This window comes from Ambystoma mexicanum, chromosome 1q (assembly GCF_040938575.1).
Source record: "Ambystoma mexicanum isolate Mex_15411 chromosome 1q, UKY_AmexF1_1, whole genome shotgun sequence".
NCBI classification, from domain to species: domain Eukaryota; kingdom Metazoa; phylum Chordata; class Amphibia; order Caudata; family Ambystomatidae; genus Ambystoma; species Ambystoma mexicanum.
The window spans coordinates 789,460,761-789,483,825 of NC_090922.1; the positions used below are offsets into that span (position 1 = coordinate 789,460,761).

Genomic DNA, 23,065 nt, shown 5'->3' on the forward strand with positions numbered 1-23,065 from the left:
TTAAACTACTCACTGGCCCAGCACTTAACGCACTCCTCAGTTTTGTGAACGCCTCCCTCAGTGAAGGTGCATTCCCAGACATGTTGAAGACAGGTCTCATACAACCCCTTCTCAAAAAACACTTCCTTGGCCCAGAGGACATAGCCAAAAGCAGACCTATCATGAGCCCCCCGTTCATCTGGAAGCTGATAGAGAAAGTAGTTGCGACCCAACTACTTGCCATAATTGGGCTGCTTTACCTCCACCGCGATTATCAGTCTGGCTTCTGCCTCAAATGCAGTTCATCACCAAATGCTCTCCTCTCTCCTCGCCAACAGGATGGGCTTCTCTGGAACTGTCCTTAAATGGTTTGCATCCTACTTATCCGAGAGACACCAGGTCGTAGAAATGGGCTCATTCAGATCCAACTGACTCCCAGTCACGTGAGGGGTCCACCAAGTCTCCAGTCTTTTTCACCAATTATCTTCAATCTGTAAATGGAAGCCTTGGGAACTCTCTTAAATGACCCCAACATAGCCATTCGTCAGTACACTGATGACACTCAGCTGTATGCTAAGGTCAGTGGCCCCCAGGACATTGCTTTCCTCCGTAAATGCCTGGCTGCTATCCAAACGTGGATGTCAAATGCTTACCTTAAACTCAACACGACCAAGACCAAATGTGTCCTCATCACACCCTCACGCCCCACCAAACAACAAATTGTGGAACAATGGCTGAATGACATGTGCCTGGAAGGATTCACCCATCAGCTGTCAAACGCAGTCAACTCCCTGGGCTTCTTTGTTGACATTAGCCTTTCCTTCCAAAAGCACATAGCTAAAAAGGCACAAAACACATGGCTACAGATCCACACACTGTGCAACATCAAACCCTTCATTTCCCCAAATGAATTCCGTATGGTGGTTTAAGCCCTTGTTATCTTACACATCCCTCCAACACTGCACCTGCTTCACTGGCTACCCCTCCCTGCACGAATCATATTCAAAACTGCATTCATGACCTAAAAGCATTCCCAAACAGAACACCAACCTACTTGTTGGCTAAACGCCTCACCTCTGGAGGATCTCGCACCTCACATAGCAAAACCTTCAAAAGGTTAAAGTCCAAGGAAGGCCGCAAAGAGAAGGATTGCAAGCAGTCCTTTTACTGCCATGCCCTGACCATCTGGAACTCTTTCCGTGTAGAGGCTTGAAATGCCGATAGCATCCTCCAGTTCCACAAAACACTACAAATGTGTCTCTTTCAACAATAGCTGCCAGAGGATAACAACTCCCCCCTCTTCCTCCACCAACAGTACTGTGTTACTATATAAAATGTCAAGCCCAATTCTGGCACAATCCTGTTGTAAAGCGCTCCGGTGCTCTTGAGCTGGGTTAGCTTATAAGCAGTAATATGAAAGGTAGACATTAATTTGAATGTGGAAAGTGCAGTGGAGAGAAGTGGATGCATATGCGTCACGTGGATTGTTTGCATGTTTCATGCACCACTCTGTAAATCTGAATACGTTAAAGATTTCCCACTACACATACATTGATTTACAACATCTAATGCATTGCTGAACTGGTTGCAACTATATATGAGGAGCCAAGAGGCAAATGGCAGAACCGCCACTGCATAAGACCCAAGAACATGTACTGATAATGCAGACTGTTTTCTGTCTATGTCATGTGACCAGTGTTTCACAATAATACTCTTGCACTTTTCCCTAGATCCATTTAGGAGTCCATCCACATCTGGATCCTCACCCTCTTCACCTGCTCTGGATACACCTCCTGAAAAACAAGATTCATCCAAGTCACCTAAAAAGAAGGAGAAGAAAGAACCTGTGAACGGAGTAATCCCAGAGGAGGAAGCACCAGGTACGAATAACAATGATGGTAGAAGGGAAACATGTCAAAGTAACACTGAAGTTCAAATGAGGCACCCACAAATCAGAAGATGAGAACAGCAAGGTGAGCATGCAACATCTTCACAATGTTCTGGATGTTACCACCTGCAGTGCAAAAGGGAGGTTCAGCATCTATCAGCTTTCAACCTATAGCCTCACAGCTGGGATTGGCGGTGACGTTCGAGTGCACAGAATATTTGTCCCATCTTTCACCACATACCCGTACATAGGCTACTGCAGCACCAGCAGAAGGCGATAACACAGCTACAACCCAAATAAACCAGATTAGAATTATCACCAAAGAGGTAAAAAAAAGCTCTCTAACCAAATATAGTAAAATGATCAGATGCATGAAATAAAGTGATTTAAATCCCCTGGAAGTATAGGTGAATATTAGAAAACCCGCTCACACCTGTATATCAGGCAGCTTGCCAATATGCAGATACATTTCTGTAAGTCTTTAGTATGTTTACAGAGTGCAGAAATGGGAAGAATTTAGGAAGGGCATAAAGTAAAAAGATTATGTATGCTGAATCAGAACATATTTGTAAATTGCAGAAACCTCTTTAAAACAAGAAATAACTGAAACAGTGACCATAAAACAGATCAAGTGTATTCAACTGTGTATATCACTTTCATGCTATGTGGGATATTTCATGACATATTTCTGAGCTCCATGTAAACAACACTGTTCTACGTTTAAGTAGAATCATCCAGGATGTCCATGGACAGCATTATCTGATCAATGAACAAATGATCCCATGAACACAGCACATAATCAAACTGTGCAATGCATCAATCCCAACAGGAAAATCACCAGCAGTCAAACAGGCAATCATAAAAAGTAGTGCCCAGACAAATAGAGGACAATCTCCAAATGCCCTTTCCTTTTAAAAATATCACAAAGATTATCAACTACTCAACACCCTAAATCACAGTTACCGTTTATGCCTTTTCGCAACAAATACACACAGAAGCACAGAAACCACACTAAACGATATCAAAGAATCCATCCTCAAATGACGGGACAATAACCACAAAGCAATTCTTATCCTTCAGGAGCATCTTCTTACGACATACCTGACCATGGGGTACTATTACCAAAACTCACCAGCACAATGGGTACAGAGGAACAAGCACTAAACTGGATCGAATTAATTTCTAAAAGACAGGTGCATAGAAGCACCAAGAGGCAAATTAATTTCCAAAACCACTTTACAGCACCGCAGAGGACATCAAGGACCCTCTCTGTCATACTGGCTCTTCAAAGATTATATGCAACCAGTAGCCTTTATCCTGAACACCTGCCATGATTCCTTTCAATTTTAGGCAGATGGGATTTCGGTGGGTTTTACAAATGTAGGATCACCTGACGAAGAACAACAGCACATTCGATTGCCTAAACGTGATACAAACCGTGATCATTGCCAACCATCCGTGCTTTACAGCAGGGACCATAATACTGAATCTAGGTCTAAAGTCAAACCTGTGTGTCGGTTTCAATAGGCATTACTTGCTAGGCCCACGACCGACCTACACTGACAAAACAAAAACCAAGGAACTATTTTTAACAGTAAACTCTCTGCCATTTACATAATGAATGCACTAACTAAAAGCGCACACTGCGAACTGCACATTCTAAAACAAATTCTCTTCCTCAGAATGAGCCACAAAGTTAAACTAGTACGGGGAACTAATCCAGAGCTAGCTATTGTAACGTTCTATACAATTGTCTTATCAAGCAGCTAGTTCACAACATGGCGGTCGGACTCATTTTCCACCTGAAGAAGAAAAAACCACATCACAACAGAAATGAAATCCCTCGAATGGCTGCCAATAGGACAAATAATCCAACTGAAAACACCATACACCACCCACAAAATGGATTGGAAAAAAAGGTCCCATCCACCCATGGCTCCAGAAAATATTTTAAGGGAGAGAATTGTACACCCTATTTGATGATATTTGCAGTAAAATGATTTATTAAGGCTTTTAAAGAAAAGGAAATAACATCGCCAATCGAGGTATTTCAAAATTGAGTTAAAGTATATTTTAACTCTAAAACGGATATCTTTTTGTAACCGATACTTTTTTGCCTATAATTATTTATAATTATTTATGCATATAGAATGATGCATTTTTATTTCACGGTACATCTTCTGATCAGGCAACGATCATAATAAAAAAATAGAACTAATTCTTGTGGCACTGTTCTTGTGCCGCTGATCGGAGCATCTACATGGAACTCTGTTCGTGGAAGCAGTGTGCAGACTCCTATGTGTCTGATGTTTCTCATTTTCTTTTGGGAGTATTTTTGCTCTCTGTTTATCTTTGTTGGGAGTAGTAGCCCATTTTTAGGGAGTAAACGTGGCTGGTATGACGCTTAACTGTAGTGCTGCTCTATGTGGTCCACTTGCCCCATATTCCTGGTGGAACGCAATGAAAGAAAAGTGACAAGTGCAAATCATGTATACAAGTCCAAAGAAAAAGCATATTGTGCAGAAAGAGTCAATAGAAAAATGTTCTAATAATCCCATTTTCAAAAAAATAGCCAAGACTTTCCATGTGTCCATTAATCCATGGCTGAAAAAGTAATGTTAAACCCATTCATATCAGCCCTTCCTCGGGTAGTCAGACAAACACCCATGTTCACAAGGGTCAACCAAATCGGAGTTATTCAAATTCTCCAGGCTCTGTCTCTTTACTCATCCAGCGCGTGGTGGTGGTGGTGGTGCAGGCATCGAGGTCCCAATAACGTTGCTTAGGCAGGCTGCGATGAGATACACAAAAGCATGCTAAGAATGATGATGAAGGCAGGTGGCCCCCCAACGCAACCTAGATGCCAGAGGATGCAGGAACGGAGGAAGTTATTGAGGTGGGCATGAACCAAATGTTCTTGTTGGGTTCCCTGCACTAGCCCCCTGCATCCTTTCCTATGTTTGAAGCTGTGTTCTTTAGAGATGGATCCAGTCCACAGCCCTTCCACAGCCCATTCACAGCTGCAGACAAAGTCACAAGCACAAGGCACCCGAGAGAGACCTGCATCCAAGGCTTCATGAAGACCCTTCCAACCCCCAGGTCACACTTTTTCAACCAAAACAACCTTCATGAAATTCAGTTCACTGCACTGCACTTGACTAGATCATGCATAAAAACATGTACAATACCTTCAGATACATTTCGGTGCTAAACACAGTATTTGACAACATGCAAAAGAAATTCCGGACATTGTCATCCCTTGTCATTTCACCTCTGGAGCAAAATAAATCATAAGGCTGAGGGCGCTACAACAAAATAGTAAGAACCACAACACTTCTTGAAATTGTCCACCTGTGTAAGTGTGCATTGCTTATACAATGAAGTCACATCTCTTCTGAATAGGTGTGTACTAGTGGCATGTGTCTTCAGTGGATGTTTACATTCCGCCCACAGAGACTAGGATGAAAAGCTTTTCACGAAAAATCAAATGGCTCGGCATGGAAGACTCAGCTCATCCCTGTTGGTCATTATATGCCCATCTGACAAATTGTTTCTCATTCCATTGAGTTATTGTCATTGTTTTTCCATTTGTGTCAAAGGGATTCAGCTGTTAGTTCTTGTTTCTTATCCAATGACTTAACATAGATTAACAAACAGAAGACGTCCACCCACATGGTGCTCTTTATCATGTCACATTATTTAACAATGTCCTTACTCAAATATAAGGTCTTTGGTACTGTGGTAATTCAAGGAACGGTGCACCGTCTCCATAAAAGTGTAGAGAAGAACATGGGTGATCCACATCCAACAAGAGAGAGCCTTTAAGCCAAACACGTTCTATTTTATAACCCATCCTTCATAGTCATCAATTTCAGGTGATACTGTAAATCCAGTAGGTAGATTTAACTCAACAACTCAATTTCCTGCATTTTTTTCTACGGACCATCTCATTAACCGATCCTAGTAGAAACTATTTGATGACTGGTCACATGAAATGTTCATTATAGATCCGTGGGCGACCTGGAGAGCACAGGTACTAATCGATGAAGGTTGGACTCAGCCTTCCATCCATCCGAGGTCAAGAAGACCAATTTGCACCTATTATTTACAGTGTTACCAAGCCGCAAATCTATGGAAGCAATTATTATTATGGATATCCTTTGGATACACCTCATTGTAACCACTTCAGAGATGCCTAAAATGTAACATTCACTTTTTCTTCAATGTTTGATAGTGAAATCGGTAGCATAAAACATTTCAAAGGGGCACAAAATAATTTTCTTTGTGTCCATAGAATAATGCCAGTTGACCAATGGTACCCATTCTGTTACGTTAATCATTTTATTTTCCTACAGATGACCGAGGCCACCCATCATCTCCTTTGTCGTCCTCGCCTGGCGGAGGCAGCAAGCCCACAAAAAAGCCCCCACAGAAGAAAAGAACAACAGTAGTGAGGATGGTGGACGAAGAACCGGAAGGTTGGATTTTATTTTGTGTGATAAAAAATAATACAAAGTGCTTGATCAAATGTTTCCAGAAGATCCCCACTGTCTATCCCTCCTTCACAGTGTGGTGGCATGAACGTGGGACGGTCCTCAGTACAGGCTCAGAGGTTTAGGAACAGGGTGTCCACCAAAGTTGTCCAAAACCTTCTCCATAGTAATGTAGCACAGCAGTCTGAATGCTTTCTTAGGAAATGTGTGGGCTATACATGTGCACAACAAAATACACTATTCATAATATGCTGTAGCAATATATCTACTATTAAAGTATAAGGTTACAAACACTGTAAAATAAGGACTATAGTTAAAATACACAAACCAGCACAGGATGTATAGAGAAATTGTAAGGGGTTGAAAGAATCCCATCTGCTCCCCAGCACCAGGTGAGTAAAACAGTCACGAGTAGTGCAGTACTAAATAACCTACAGCAGGTAAAAGGAAGGAGGAAAGAGGATTAAAACAATTGATGAGAGCATCATAGTCACATATCAGGTGAGTACTTCTCAAAGCATGTACAGCACTGGGTCAATGAAGGGCCCCTTTCAGTCTCAAAACCTGCTAGTAAGAATTAGCAACATATACATACAAGTCAACTACAACATGGCATGCATTCAGAGTAAAAAGCAGTGGTTTCACATGCTAAACTTCATAGAAGACTGCTGCCCTACTTTAAAAATATGTTCATTGTCTGTGAAGCTCCAAGGGACAAATGAGAGGACCAGGAAAAATGCAAGAAGCGGGGGGTGGTGGGGTATACCAAGTCCCAAAGAAGTTCTCCCTTATAAAACAACAGGCTCAATCCTAAGTGAAATGAAATAAAGGTAAAGTACACTTACAGCCTACAAATGTGGGAGAAGCAGCAACCATCTAGCTGGGGAGTCTTGGGAAACTCCAAAAGCAGTGCAAGCCCTTGGTTTCAGAATCAGAGGCACAGAGAAAATGGCGGACTAGTGTGACTTCTAGTAATTCAAATTATACAATTGCAGTCTTGGGAGGGTAACTGAAAATACACTTCACCTTGAGACAGAGGCCCATGTGGATGGTACCAATGACTGGATCAATGTCCAAGGAACCAAGGATATCAAAGAGTTTGCTGGCGTGGAAATGACCCAGGAATCTCGGGTGTACAGGTACTTTTCAGGTTCTCGATAGAGTCTATTTATTTTATTTATTGTTTGCTTGTTATACAGGAAGTAAATACTGTTTCAAAGCACCCACAGAGCAACAGGGAGGGGACAAATGGATGTGAAAACAATTGAAATGAATGAACAAATATTTTAAATACAGTGGGAGGGAGTAGGACGAACCTACTATGGGCCTCATCATGACCTCGGCGGTAACACCAGCAGTATTAGCGCGGGGGCTATTAGAGCGACCGCCATAGCCCCCGGTGCTAATAGCGCGGGATCACGAGTTGGGCGGACTTGGAAGTCGCATTCCCCATTGAGCCCATTCGGGAATGCCCCATTCCCCAATGGGCTCAATGGGGAAATTTCGCGCTCATACCGCCGGCGGATTTCCCGCCGGCAGTATGAGCGCGAATTCTCGGCGGATTTCACACCAGCTCAGAGCTGGGTTGAAATCCGCTGAGGCCCTGATTCGGCGGACCCTTAAATCCGGCGGTAATAGCGCGACCGCCGGATTTAAGGGTTACCGCCGAGGTCGTGATGAGGCATGTCTTGTGAGTGCTCAGAACGTGCAAGTGCAGAAGGTAGGGGGAATGGGATAGATGCTGGGGTGCTCATGGGTGAGCAACAGGTGAAGTGTAATCATGTTTGGTAAGTGCGAGCCTCCAGGGTGGAGGGTGGCCGAAGCAAGCGCTGAGGATAGACAGAAGCTGGGGCGATTTGGTGTGGGAGGTCAAGGCCCTGTGGATGCATAAGGGCCCTGAACACCAAACAAGTAACTGTGAGATTAGCAGAGGAGAGTGGCGGGAAGGAGGAGGTAAAGCGGAAAGTCTTGAGAAGCTTCTGAAAATTTAAGAAAGTGCTGCTCAAGACAAAGTGGAGGATGTTCTAAAGAAGGAAACCAGCTGATGAAAGAGATCGACCTCCTACCCTCTGTTTAGCAAAACACTTTACACACAAAGAGTTGGTGTCAGAGGAGAGCAGGGGTCTATAGGGGGAATATTTAGTAAGAGAGAGTTTCAGATAGTGTGTTCCCTGGCCTCAGACAGCCTTGTGGATGATACAGAGGGATTTGAATTTAATCAGTGAAGCAACCGGGAGCCAGTGAAGACGTTTTAGAGCAGGAGAGATGCGGTCCCTCGGCTTGAGGCCAAGGATAAATCTCAGTGCCCTATTCTGGATTAGCTGAAGATGTTGCAGAGTGGAAGAAGGAATATGCAGGAGGAGGCTATTGCAATATTCAAGCCTAGAGAGAACCAGGGCTCGGCTAACATTAAGCTCTGTGGGAAGGTGAGAAAATGTAGAATTCCTTTGAGAAGGAAGAGCTGAAAGTGGGACTTCTCGGCAATATCCTTAGTGTGAAGGAGGAAGGAGAGAGAGGGGTCAAAGATAACGCCAAGGTTTCTGGCTTCAAAAGAGGGGGTAGGGAGAGGAAGACCAGAGTGAAGGGAAGCAGTGGGGAGCAGGGGTCCTAATGGGAAAGATCATTGGAAGTTCACAGACCTGGATAGCAGAAAGGCAGTCATGGATGATGGAAGGTGCAAGAGGGTCAGCAGGAAGTTTAAAGAAGAGTTGTGTGTCATCAGCATAACACTGGAAGTTGGAGGAGAATGAGGAGGTGAGGAGTGCCAGCTGAGTAAAATAGATGTTAAAGGGCCAGCGCGAGAGGATAGAGCCTGGGGGACACCACAAGTGGAGAAGGAAGTAGGACACAAGAAGGTGCCAAGGGTGACTTGAGAGGAGCGGTCAGTAAGGAAGGAGGTCAGCCAGTCCACTGCCCACTCCGAGATACCAATGGTGTTGTGGAGCCTTTGTATGAGGATGGAGTGGTTGACCATATCAAATGCAAAGGCGAGATCAAGAAGGATGAGGACAGCTGGGGAGTTGGAATCCAGGGATGTAAGTAGTTCTTCATGGGTGTTCAGAAGAGCAGTTTCCGTGCCTCTGGATGCTCGGAATGCAGTTTGATGGTTGTGGAGACCGCCAACTAGTTCAGTGTGAGAGTTGAGTTGGGACAGGGTCAACTTCTGCAGCAGTTTCCCCAGGAAGGGTGTGATGGAGATAGGGTGTTAGTTGGCTGGGCAGGTAGGTTTTGTAAGGAGGGGAGCACAAGGAAGTGCTTGATGGAGGCGGGGAAAGAACCCATAGCAAAGGAGTTGTTACAGAGATCAGCAAGTCAAGGGCAAGAGAGCCAATGTTGTCCTTGATGATTCTACAAGAGCAAGGGGAACCCTGTCTGGAAGAGACCTTCATGGAGCTGACGACTCTGGTGACTTCATCAGGTGAGACAAGGGTGAAGGAGTTGAAGGAGAAAGGGGGAGGGTGGCTTGCCAAGGGAAGCAAGGGGGTGAGAGATAGGTTTGGAGAGTGTGTAACAAGGATGTTCAGGATGTCCTGAGTTTTGGTGATGAAGTGAGTGGCAAGTGCTTTGGAGAGGGCCTGAGAAGGAGTAGGTGAGGAGGATACTGTGGAAGGGTTGGTTAGTTCCCTGCAGATTTTGAAAAGTTTAGCCATGTTGTTGGATGCGCCAGATACCTGTGCCTGAATGTGGGCCCTTTTCTTGCTATGGATAGAGATTCTGTATTGCCTTTGGAGCAAGCGGCAGGCCAGTTTGTCAGATGGAGCACCTGAGGTTTACCACTTCCGTTCCGGAGCTCTGCACTTATGTTTCTGGGCTGCAAGTTCGGAGTCGAACCAGGTGTTGCACTTAGAGGCGGGTTTCAAGCAGATCCTCATGACTGGGGCAAGAATATCAAGAGTGTTGGTGATGGACAGGTGGAAGTTGCTGAGAGCAGTGTTGGTGGTAGAGGCTGAGTTAGGGGGCAAAGAGGGATAAAGGTGGAAGAGAAGACAGCAGCTGACACACATTTCATCAGGCGGATGTTCATGAATGAGGCTGGCAGGGCTTTTGGAGGTGAGGTCACAGGGCCATAGGGACCCAGGTGGGAGGAGAGAAGGGAGTGGTATGACTGAGAGGGGTCACCATGTGAGATGAGAGAGGGAGGTCCGAGTGGATGAGGGCATCCAGAGTGTGTCCAACTGAGTGGGTTGGACCAGAAGGGAGAATGGAGAGGGATAGAGAGGTGTTCAGAGGTCAATGAAAAGAGAGAATGCTGTGCCAGGAGAGTCCAGTTGGATGTTAATGTCACCCAGGAGGAGCAGGTTGGAGGAGGTAGAAAGTAAGGAGGAACAGAAATCATCCCATTCAGAGAGGAACAGGGAGGTAGCACCAGGAGGCTGGTAAATGGTAACAATAGTCATAGTGGAGGAGGGAGAGATAACCAACTTGCATTCCAGGCTCTCAAAGGAAGAGTAGAGCTTAGTGGGTACGATGGAAGAGGGTACCCACTGAGGGAAGGTTAAGGCGACCCACCACCAGTACTGTGAGGTTGTGACTTGGAAATGATCTTAAAGCCATCAGGTAGGAGGGAGTCAAAAGCGGTGACTGAGCTAGTATTGAACCATGTCTCAGTAAGAGCAAGAATGTCAAGGTCAGTGTCTTCAAGAAGTAGACAGATGTCAGCAGAGTGTTGGTTGGCTGAGTGGGCATTAAGAGTCACCAGGTGGAGGTGTACCCTGCCTTTGAAGGTTTTCTGAGGTGGAGTACAGGGGCGTGGTACTTCATTCAGAGGGGGAGGCACAGAGGGTGTAGAAGGGGGAGCAGCAGGAGAAGGAAGAAAGTTAATGAGGGATGGTATGATCCGTCAAAGAGAAGGAGCTTGCCTGAGCACCCTGAATCAGAATAGTTCTAGTGTCTTTGGTAGACATGAATGATGCAGCATGAGCAGAAGAAGCCCGCCAACAGGACTTCCCACTTGGTGCTACCATTAATGGGAGAGGATGTGAAAGGGGAGAGAGTAGAGATCAGATGAGTCCATAGGTCTGGAGTCTAGCTAGTGATTGCTTGGGATATCCAGTTCGGAGAAGTAAGGTCACCTGAGTCAGGACTATGAGATCCACAAGGAAGATGTAACCTGTGTACATGTCCGACAGTGGGGAGGACACACATCAGCAGCATCAGTGATGGAGCAGCCAAGGGAGACTCAAAAAAGGTCACAGGCCGCTCTGAGAAGAACAAACTGTGCAGCAAGGCAGTAGAGGGGCATTATGGATACAGAGGGAGACCCCAAATGTCCCGTGATGATCAGGTCCAGGTGGAGGAGCATCGAGCTGACAGGAAGATTTTACAGGGGGCACCAGGACTGCAGACACAGATGACCCAGCAAAGAAAGCTGGAGGGAAGCCATAGAAGAGCTGGCAAGGAATTTCTTCTAACAAGGTGTTTCGTCCAGCAAGGCAGAGTTTAGAAACATCCATAGCAGGACAGTGTCCAGCCCATAGAGTAGAACACAGCAGCACCAGGAATCGGTCATCTAGCCAGAAGAGCTTCCAGGGGATTTATAACATATTAGAAATGCACATGGTCCCTTGCTGATATACACATGCTCTCAAGGGCTACACCAACCCACAAGCATGCAGTTGCAGTATTCAAATGTTGGCAAACATCGAATCAAGGACGGCCAGCCAAACTCCCATATACACCATTACACCTACCTGTTTGTGGATTGGGACTGCTGAGAGACCCTAATCGTCTGCTTTTTTAGAACACATATTAAAATGTATTTTGGGATAAGAAGTTACCATGCCACATAAATTCACTGGTTCGTTGATTACTCCCTAACATATGTGTAGTGGCATATATTAAAAGTGTTATTATTTCTTGATGATTTAATGAGTTGGTTGCAATGGAATAGCCTTGTCAGATCGGTCTATTCCAAATTATTCCTGGTGGGAACATGTTCTTTGTGCTAGTATCGTTTTCCCCAGTTGCCCACCAGAGTCAGGGATTGCCCTCCTGTACATTGCATTGTAGTATCAAACTGGCCACCATAAGGGTGCATTTGGATAATAATGCAGTAAAAAGTACTACAACTGTGGGTTAGACACAGGGTCGCACTGGGGCATTAAAACTGTCTCGGGCACCAACGAAAAAGTGGCCCACAGTTACAAATGGGAATTCATTCCTTTTGTGACGCTGTTTGAATAGTACCCCAGGAGGAAGGTTTTTGATAAAATGTGATGCAAATTGTACATTTTAAAGAAACTATTAGCCGCATAGCGAAGTAACTCATCAAACTGGCCCACATTGGGCAAAAAAGTGTCCCACTTTGACTTTGACTTTGACCCAAAAATTGGCTCACCCAAGCATTTTGGTTCGGCCATGGGCCTATTGCCCTACAAGCCAGTCCGAGCCTTGTTAGACACACAGAAAGGGCAGCATACACCAACCTACTCCCCATCACACCTTCAGGGAGAGCCAATCACCCTGGAACAAAAATGTGGTGCTTAAAAAGCACCCTTGCCCTTCTAAGCTAAAGGACTCATAAAGAAGCATATCAGAAAATGGGTTGCAGTGACAGGGCAACTTCAGCAAAACTCCCTCTGACCACAAAAGGAATATTGAAGAACCATAGAAGCTGGTCAAAAGTTGAGGGGACCCACAAAGTTAGGCAAAAGAACCACAAAATGGATTCAGCCCTATCAGGATCATTGGCAAATACAGGATTGGGTCCATGAAATGGTGGTATGGATTGAGCACAGGTCAATCAACAAGCGTGACATGGAACGTAAAAGGTGCTTTGTAGTGCATGACCGAATGGACTACAAAGTATTTCTGAAGGTCTTTCATAATGCCATTTGGAGAGTATTGGCAAATGTTTATTATTGAAGGGGACAACATATGTTGAGCCTTTTTACTTTCATTCATAAATGACTAACCCCAACATTGTATTTCAATTTCCACCACACTATTTGCAGAGTACTGTTAGACTCTGGCTAACCTCTTTCATGATAACATCTCGAAAATATGAGAATGCATTGGGACATCTAATAAACCTGTTTTTTCCTCAAATGTGAGCAGCGCAATAGTCAGTGTTTTGGTTTTCCAATCATTGCCCAAGTTCCTCTCCTGGGATGTGGTCCCGTGCACTTGTTTCTTGTCTCCCAGCATGGAACATTCTGGTCCTCTTCTGCGATTTGGGGGAAAGACTATTTCCACGGGTCTCTGAGGCCCAGGTGCACCCACAGATTAGGCTTGCTCTCCACTACTAGCTGGGGTAGGGTAGTGGGTGGTAACCCCACAGAGGTCTCACGAGGTGGCTGGGAAGCTTAATTTGTTTTCAAGCTTGGTTTTGGGGTTCTCTGTTCCCTCAACCCATGTAATCACTCTTCTCCTTGATAAGTCGCAATGGAATCATGCCTCAGGGTACCTCCCCTGCACCCTCTTTCCTCCTCTCCTCTATGGTCTACTTCCCCAACTCTACCTCCTCGAAGCTTCAACACAGGTTTTCACCTCCACCCCTCCTAGGCTGACACTGGAGAGGCTGTGGTCTTGCTTATCCCTTGTCCTGTGTTTCCTTCTGGCCAGTTATTTCTTTAGCTTTTCTTCCAACCTCCTTCTATACTTCCTTCCACCTGCCTACTGTGTATAATCTTTATTCCCACCTTTGATGTTTTTGCCAACTTCGCCCTTGATGTTCTCCATTTCTCTCTGTGTGTTTTCTTCCACCTCTTTGTGAACTTCCTTCGTTCTTCATCTGTGGTTTGTCTACTTACCCTCTGTATGATGTTCTTCTCATCCCGCTCTCCTTCAACCTCCCTTTTGCCACACTCTGTCTATCTTCTCACTTCCAACTTTGTCTAAAGTCTTCCTCCTTCTACTCCTATAATGCTCTCTCCTTCTTTCCCTCTCCTTCTCCCACCAGCCACCTCTTTCCGCACACCACCAACCTCCTATCTCTGCCTCTTTCCAATTTAATCTATAGTCTTCCTGACCATGTTTCCTGTACTGCAGCCACCTCTCTCCTCACATGTCCATTTCCTCTCTCCCTTACTCCTCTTTCCACCATCTACAAAAACCTATGTAACTCGCTTCCTGAATACTTACACATACCCGCCTATCAAATTGCCTGCTATTCTTATAGAGGCATGGCCCCTTGCCTTGAGCGATCCTAACCATCCTAACCATGATCAGTACAGTTCCATTGGATCAATGTGGCTGTAGCAGTATTAGAACAGTCGACACCTTGTATTGGGTTCACATTGGGTTCACACAAGGCTAATGAGTTCCTGCTGCAGGTCAAGCTGATTTTGTGCTTGCCCACCGTATTGAGTGTCATGTCTGCACTATCTATGCTGCAGAGGCCACTGCTATCTCCCTTGGACTGAGAGGGACTGCTCCCTTCCACACCTGAGCCCATTGATACACCACAACCATGATCCACAGTTCTTCTTACCCAGACCATTTCCAATGAGGATTCCAAACTGAGGCCCTATTTCAGTGTTGACCGCTGCTAAGGGGATGAGCATTCCTTAAAAGGAGATGTGGGCTTTGAAGTGCTTTAATCTGGATGGGCACCCCTTAAAGGGCAAGGTGCCATCGAGACATCTTTCAAGTAACAGTCCTCTACCAGGGACCTCTAGCAAGGTGGGGTGATCCATGGGATCCTTGTGTACTACCTCCAGGCCCAGAATCACCCCACAGGGTGGTGACATCCCGTCCCATGACCACCTGAAGCCTTAATACCAGGTAAGAGCAGGGGGCTTTATCATACCCCTAAAGTCAGAGAGCATTTAGGTGCATCAACAAAAAATGATTGTGCCACACTAAGCAGAAATACAAAGGTAGCGGAGACACTGATATGTGTAAAAACATTTGTTTCTATGTGTAAAAGAGTGAAACAATTCATACAGACATGTTTCCCCATGGCACTAAGCTAATTGAGCATGAAAGGATGTAGAGCTGGGAGGATAGCTAAGGGGCAACACGTTTGTCTTGGAAGCAAGACAATGCAGAGCAACACAGGTTTCAATCCCAGTCCTGCGCTGAGAGACTGGCCTCTGGTATTAAGCACGTTATAAAAGAGAAATTAATTCATTCATTAATTAGAGCAATTATTTCTTGATGAGCCAGATCTTTCGGGCTTTGCAGAAAGCTGGTTGATCCTGGGTGGAGCAAATTTGATAAGTAAGGCCTTCCACTACATGGTTTCTGGTGAAAGAGGGAATGGAGAAGGGACGATCTCACACAGCACCTGAAAGACCCAATGCACAAGCAAGGTAATATCCTCTACCTAATCATCACCACACTACCTTCCCTCCACTATAGCTTTCCTCTCCCGCTTGACTGGTCTGACCACCTGGCCACACCTTTCAACATCCTGCAAACCACCCCAGTCAATCACTCCCAGCAGAAACACATCAGACAAACCTTGAGGTCCTTTCAGGAACTTCCCAGTAAGTCCTCATGGAAGACCTCACCAACCTCCACCTCACATAGACCGAACACCTCCAACCGAACTGTGACTCTCTACTGGAAACACTGAACACCACTCTCTCGGCCTCCATCAACCGACATGCGCCTCTGAAACAACACACCTGCAAAGCAAAACTGTCAGCACCCTGGTACATGCAAGAACTCAACCTCAGCAAATCAGTAATTAGGAAACAAGAGAAAAACTGGTAGCACTCCAGGACCTCATCTAACCTGATGCTCCTCAAGGAACTCTGAGCAACCCGCTGACAACTAATCAACATGGTCAAAGACTGCATCAACCCGGTACCCGACCCTGCCATACCACACTCCATCAAAAAAGCCACCGCCATCAACACCGTCTTCATCGACAAAATCAACAAGATTCGCCAGCACATAAAAACCAGCTGTGTACCAACAGACCCACCTCACGTCCCTCCTCATGAAATCTTCACATCCTGGACAAGATTCAAGACACTATCTACAGAGAACCTGGTAGAAATACTGGCTGCCCTCAAAGCACTATCCTGTACAGACGACATCCTCTCATCATCCATCCTCAATACCATTCCAGCGCAGCTCTCCTTCCCTACCTTGAGATCATCAACAGCTACCTGACTCAAGGCACCTTCCCATCAACCCTAAAGACAGGACAAATCCTCCCTCTACTAAAGAAACCCACTCTAGATCCCGACAACTTAGTTACCTATCGCCCCATCACCCATCTTCCCTACATAGGTAAGTTCATGGCGAAAGTGGTAGCTGCGCAACTGCAGCAACACATTGACATCAACACTCTCCTCCTAACCTACCAATCTGGGTTCAGACCCAGATGCAGCACAGAGATGGCAACCATACAGGTGGTCAAAACGCCTCAACATCCTTGATGATGGCCACCCCTGCCTGCTGGTTCTACTCGACCTCTCTGGCGTTTCAACCAAGTAGACCAGCATGTCGCTCATGGACACCCTACATCGGCGCATGGGGATAAGTGACCTTGCACTACAATGGCTCAAATCCTACCTCACCAGCCGCCAGCAGTTTGTTCAGATGGACTCCTCTAGATAGCCAATGCTACCTGTCACCTGTGGAGTCCTGCAGGGTTCCATCCTCTCCCCAGTGATCCTCAATCTATACATACAGCCGCTGGGAGCCTTCCTAGCCACACATAACATCCACATACACCAATATACCGATGACACACAACTACACCTCAAGATCGACTCCATCAAGAACATCTACAGGCTCACAACCTGCCTCTCGTTGATCCAGTATTGGATCCCCTATGCATATTTGAGGCTTAACCCTTCCAAAACCGAATTCCTACTCCTCAGCAACAACACTGAGCACCCAGACATACAGACCTGGCTATCAACCACGAACCCTGAGGGCTTCACACCCAAGCTCACATCCTGCGCAAAGTCCCTCTGGTTCCACATCGACAAACACCTGACTTGAAATTCACCACTGCAAAAAGGAAAGTACCAGAAAACAAGCCTTCTCTGCCTATGCTCCAAGACCATGGAACCTCCTCCCCAACAGCATCAGATTTGACCCCAAGCTCCTACAATTCATAAAAGAACTGAAGACCCACCTTTTCAAGGAGTCTCTCCTCTTCAACACCTAGGCCATCACATCGCCCCCATGCCACCTGATTCACTAGACAGCATCCGCCCCTGTAATCCCCGGCACCCCGTACAGCTGTACCCATCCTCTCTGCCCCTTTGTAGCCTGCTGTGTGTCTATTCTATTGTTAGCTCTAGAAGATGCTCTGTTATGCATTGCTTCTCGAAGCCAGGTCCACACTCAATAAGTACAATAATAATAATAATAATAATAATAATAATAATAATAATAATAATAATAGGGTGGCATGGCATGTCCTGTGTGGGGAGTAGGGCTGCTGGAGCTTCATAGTGATGAAGGGGGGCCATGATAGAATGCTTGGTCACCCATGCATAAAGATTTAACAATGAATTTGGCAATGGGGAGCCAATGAAGGGATGACAGTGTGGATGTTATTTACATCTGTGTTTCATGCAAAGCTTGGTTGTTTTATTTGATGCATTGCTTACATTATTTTACAGTATCATAAATCCTCATCTTAGTCCTCAAATGATGGGAATTTCATATTTAATAAAAAGAATAGATATTTCCTAAAAAATCTTTAGTTGAATGGACAATGTGGTTGCAGCACAAAACAACAAAACCACACAAATGTGCCCGTTATGATTTCCAAAAGAAGCCATTGATCGGCCAACACAATGACCTGCACATAACCCCATGCAGTTCTTACAGCACATGATGAAGAAAACAGCAGAGGAAAAACAGTACTACCGTAAACTGGTAATGCTCACATTTATTTTGATTTGAAGGCCAACACCAAATGAAACAAAGCTCAAAACAAGGCTCATGGTCCTGCACAGGTGCCTCCTCTTTCCGTGAAGATGCATTTTAATATTGAGACCTAACTGAAGGAATGTCCTTACCTATAACCCCCTGTTTGGCTATTTTAAACCATACTAAAGACTTGTGATTTCTGCTCTCTCTTCTGCAACTTTGCATGCGAAGTGCTTTGGCTCTTGCAAAAAAATAAATATTTAAGGTATGGAAGACCAAGTGGAAACTTGTAGTTTATCCAGAGTAGCAGCTAATGAAAATATTAAACTTCTAAAAAAAAAGGTGCATTAGATGGCTAAGAAAAAATATGGAAGGGTTGGTGGCTCCCCCCGCCCCCTCGCCTTCGGTAGTGTAGAGTTTAGTTCACTGACCAACCCACCTCTTTTTTTCTTTCTTTTTGTTTGCCTGCTGAGATCCTGTTCTGTAAAAACTGGTACATCTAATTGGCTAATTAAGAGTTGGACAATATTGGTAAGATAAACATTATAGAAAAGTAATTGACTGCTGTTTTCCTTTTTGATGTAATTGGCCACTACTACTTTGTTTTTGTAATTCCAGTTTGTGAATATACCTGCTCCAACCATAAACAAATAATTAAAAAAAGAAAAAAGTTTGAGCCAAAATTAAATGGTTGAATGACTAGTGTTTTCAAAATGTATGACACAAGAATCCAAAGACACGCTAACGCATTTTGTGGAGATCAGAAGAGTTGGAGTTATGACAGTGGCAAGGTAATACACACCTAATCTCGCCAAAAACAAATGCTCTATCAGATCCCTTGAATAGTGGTGCTGTACGGATCGCAGCCTAGAGGATCTATCATCCTTCAAATCCCTGCATACCCAATGCAGACATATGTTCTCTAAGGCTTTCTTGACTTACAACACTTTCTCCATTGAGGCAGCTTTTAACAAGAGCAAAGCCTTATTCGAAGTAGTCTAGCACTGCTCCAAGCCCACACCAGGCTCAAGGTGCCGGCATCACAAGAGAGATGCAATGGAATAAACTTCTTTTTCATAAACAAAATTGATAAAATCAGTGGTCACATCGATGCCTCAAAACCGGACAGAGCCATGCTAGCCACCGCCCTTCCCCCTGGGCACTGCCCTCCTACAGAGACTTGACCCTCCTCCTCCTCAGGATCTCTCAGACACACTTCCTCCCAACATCGCTTATTAAACTACTCACTGGCCCAGCACTTAACGCACTCCTCAGTTTTGTGAACGCCTCCCTCAGTGAAGGTGCATTCCCAGACATGTTGAAGACAGGTCTCATACAACCCCTTCTCAAAAAACACTTCCTTGGCCCAGAGGACCTAGCCAACAGCAGACCTATCATGAGCCCCACGTTCATCAGGAAGCTGATAGAGAAAGTAGTTGCGACCGAACTACTTGCCAAAATTGGGCTGCTTTACCTCCACCGCGATTATCAGTCTGGCTTCTGCCTCAAATGCAGTTCATCACCAAATGCTCTCCTCTCTCCTCGCCAACAGGATGGGCTTCTCTGGAACTGTCCTTAAATGGTTTGCATCCTACTTATCCGAGAGACACCAGGTCGTAGAAATGGGCTCATTCAGATCCAACTGACTCCCAGTCACGTGAGGGGTCCACCAAGTCTCCAGTCTTTTTCACCAATTATCTTCAATCTGTAAATGGAAGCCTTGGGAACTCTCTTAAATGGCCCCAACATAGCCATTCGTCAGTACACTGATGACACTCAGCTGTATGCTAAGGTCAGTGGCCCCCAGGACATTGCTTTCCTCCGTAAATGCCTGGCTGCTATCCAAACATGGATGTCAAATGCTTACCTTAAACTCAACACGACCAAGACCAAATGTGTCCTCATCACACCCTCACGCCCCACCAAACAACAAATTGTGGAACAATGGCTGAATGACATGTCCCTGGAAGGATTCACCCATCAGCTGTCAAACGCAGTCAACTCCCTGGGCTTCTTTGTTGACATTAGCCTTTCCTTCCAAAAGCACATAGCTAAAAAGGCACAAAACACAGGGCTACAGATCCACACACTGTGCAACATCAAACCCTTCATTTCCCCGAATGAATTCTGTATGGTGGTTTAAGCCCTTGTTATCTTACACATCCCTCCAACACTGCACCTGCTTCACTGGCTACCCCTCCCTGCACGAATCATTTTCAAAACTGCATTCATGACCTAAAAGCATTCCCAAACAGAACACCAACCTACTTGTTGGCTAAACGCCTCACCTCTGGAGGCTCTCGCACCTCACATAGCAAAACCTTCAAAAGGTTAAAGTCCAAGGAAGGCCGCAAAGAGAAGGATTGCAAGCAGCCCTTTTACTGCCATGCCCTGACCATCTGGAACTCTTTCCCTGTAGAGGCTTGAAATGCCGATAGCATCCTCCAGTTCCACCAAACACTACAAATGTGTCTCTTTCAACAATAGCTGCCAGAGGATAACAACTCCCCCCTCTTCCTCCACCAACAGTACTGTGTTACTATATAAAATGTCAAGCACAATCCAGTTGTAAAGCGCTCCGGTGCTCTTGAGCTGGGTTAGTTTATAAGCAGTAATATGAAAGGTAGACATTAATTTGAATGTGGAAAGTGCAGTGGAGAGAAGTGGATGCATATGTGTCACGTGGATTGTTTGCATGTTTCATGCACCACTCTGTAAATCTGAATACGTTAAAGATTTCCCACTACACATACCTTGATTTACAACATCTAATTCATTGCTGAACTGGTTGCAACTATATATGAGGAGCCAAGAGGCAAATGGCAGAACCGCCACTGCATAAGACCCAAGAACATGTACTGATAATGCAGACTGTTTTCTGTCTATGTCATGTGACCAGTGTTTCACAATAATACTCTTGCACTTTTCCCTAGATCCATTTAGGAGTCCATCCACATCTGGATCCTCACCCTCTTCACCTGCTCTGGATACACCTCCTGAAAAACAAGATTCATCCAAGTCACCTAAAAAGAAGGAGAAGAAAGAACCTGTGAACGGAGTAATCCCAGAGGAGGAAGCACCAGGTACGAATAACAATGATGGTAGAAGGGAAACATGTCAAAGTAACACTGAAGTTCAAATGAGGCACCCACAAATCAGAAGATGAGAACAGCAAGGTGAGCATGCAACATCTTCACAATGTTCTGGATGTTACCACCTGTAGTGCAAAAGGGAGGTTCAGCATCTATCAGCTTTCAACCTATAGCCTCACAGCTGGGATTGGCGGTGACGTTCGAGTGCACAGAATATTTGTCCCATCTTTCACCACATACCCGTACATAGGCTACTGCAGCACCAGCAGAAGGCGATAACACAGCTACAACCCAAATAAACCAGATTAGAATTATCACCAAAGAGGTAAAAAAAAGCTCTCTAACCAATTATAGTAAAATGATCAGATGCATGAAATAAAGTGATTTAAATCCCCTGATAGGATAGGTGAATATTAGAAAACCCGCTCACACCTGTATATCAGGCAGCTTGCCAATATGCAGATACATTTCTGTAAGTCTTTAGTATGTTTACAGAGTGCAGAAATGGGAAGAATTTAGGAAGGGCATAAAGTAAAAAGATTATGTATGCTGAATCAGAACATATTTGTAAATTGCAGAAACCTCTTTAAAACAAGAAATAACTGAAACAGTGACCATAAAACAGATCAAGTGTATTCAACTGTGTATATCAATTTCATGCTATGTGGGATATTTCATGACATATTTCTGAGCTCCATGTAAGCAACACTGTTCTACGTTTAAGTAGAATCATCCAGGATGTCCATGGACAGCATTATCAGATCAATGAACAAATGATCCCATGAACACAGCACATAATCAAACTGTGCAATGCATCAATCCCAACAGGAAAATCACCAGCAGTCAAACATGCAATCATAAAAAGTAGTGCCCAGACAAATAGAGGACAATCTCCAAATGCCCTTTCCTTTTAAAAATATCACAAAGATTATCAACTACTCAACAACCTAAATCACAGTTACTGTTTATGCCTTTTCGCAACAAATACACACAGAAGCACAGAAACCACACTAAACGATATCAAAGAATCCATCCTCAAATGACGGGACAATAACCACAAAGCAATTCTTATCCTTCAGGAGCATCTTCTTACGACATACCTGACCATGGGGTACTATTACCAAAACTCACCAGCACAATGGGTACAGAGGAACAAGCACTAAACTGGATCGAATTAATTTCTAAAAGACAGGTGCATAGAAGCACCAAGAGGCAAATTAATTTCCAAAATCACTTTACAGCACCGCAGAGGACATCAAGGACCCTCTCTGTCATACTGGATCTTCAATGATTATATGCAACCAGTAGACTTTATCCTGAACACCTGCCATGATTCCTTTCAATTTTAGGCAGATGGGATTTCGGTGGGTTTTACAAATGTAGGATCACCTGACGAAGAACAACAGCACATTCGATTGCCTAAACGTGACACAAACCGTGATCATTGCCAACCAACCGTGCTTTACAGCTGGGACCATGATCCTGAATCTAGGTCTAAAGTCAAACCTGTGTGTCGCTTTCAATAGGCCTTACTTGCTAGGCCCACGACCGACCTACACTGACAAAACAAAAACCAAGGAACTATTTTTAACAGTAAACTCTCTGCCATTTACATAATGAATGCACTAACTAAAAGCGCACACTGCGAACTGCACATTCTAAAACAAATTCTCTTCCTCAGAATGAGCCTCAAAGTTAAACTAGTACAGGGAACTAATCCAGAGCTAGCTATTGTAACGTTCTATACAATTGTCTTATCAAGCAGCTAGTTCATAACATGGCGGCCGGACTCATTTTCCACCTGAAGAAGAAAAAACCACATCACA

The 23,065-nt window shown here is 44.7% G+C and overlaps 1 protein-coding gene across 7 annotated transcripts in view; it reads left to right on the forward strand.

Annotated features, from left to right (window-relative positions):
• Positions 1–23,065, forward strand: part of PRG4 (proteoglycan 4) — a 422,062-nt gene that overhangs the window by 129,104 nt on the left and 269,893 nt on the right. For all 7 annotated transcript variants that reach the window (XM_069641367.1, XM_069641368.1, XM_069641372.1 and 4 more), the window contains 3 exons: positions 1,710–1,859; positions 6,223–6,345; positions 21,081–21,230. In XM_069641367.1, the coding sequence (XP_069497468.1) occupies positions 1,710–1,859; positions 6,223–6,345; positions 21,081–21,230 (423 nt within the window). The remainder of the gene's footprint in view (positions 1–1,709; positions 1,860–6,222; positions 6,346–21,080; positions 21,231–23,065) is intronic.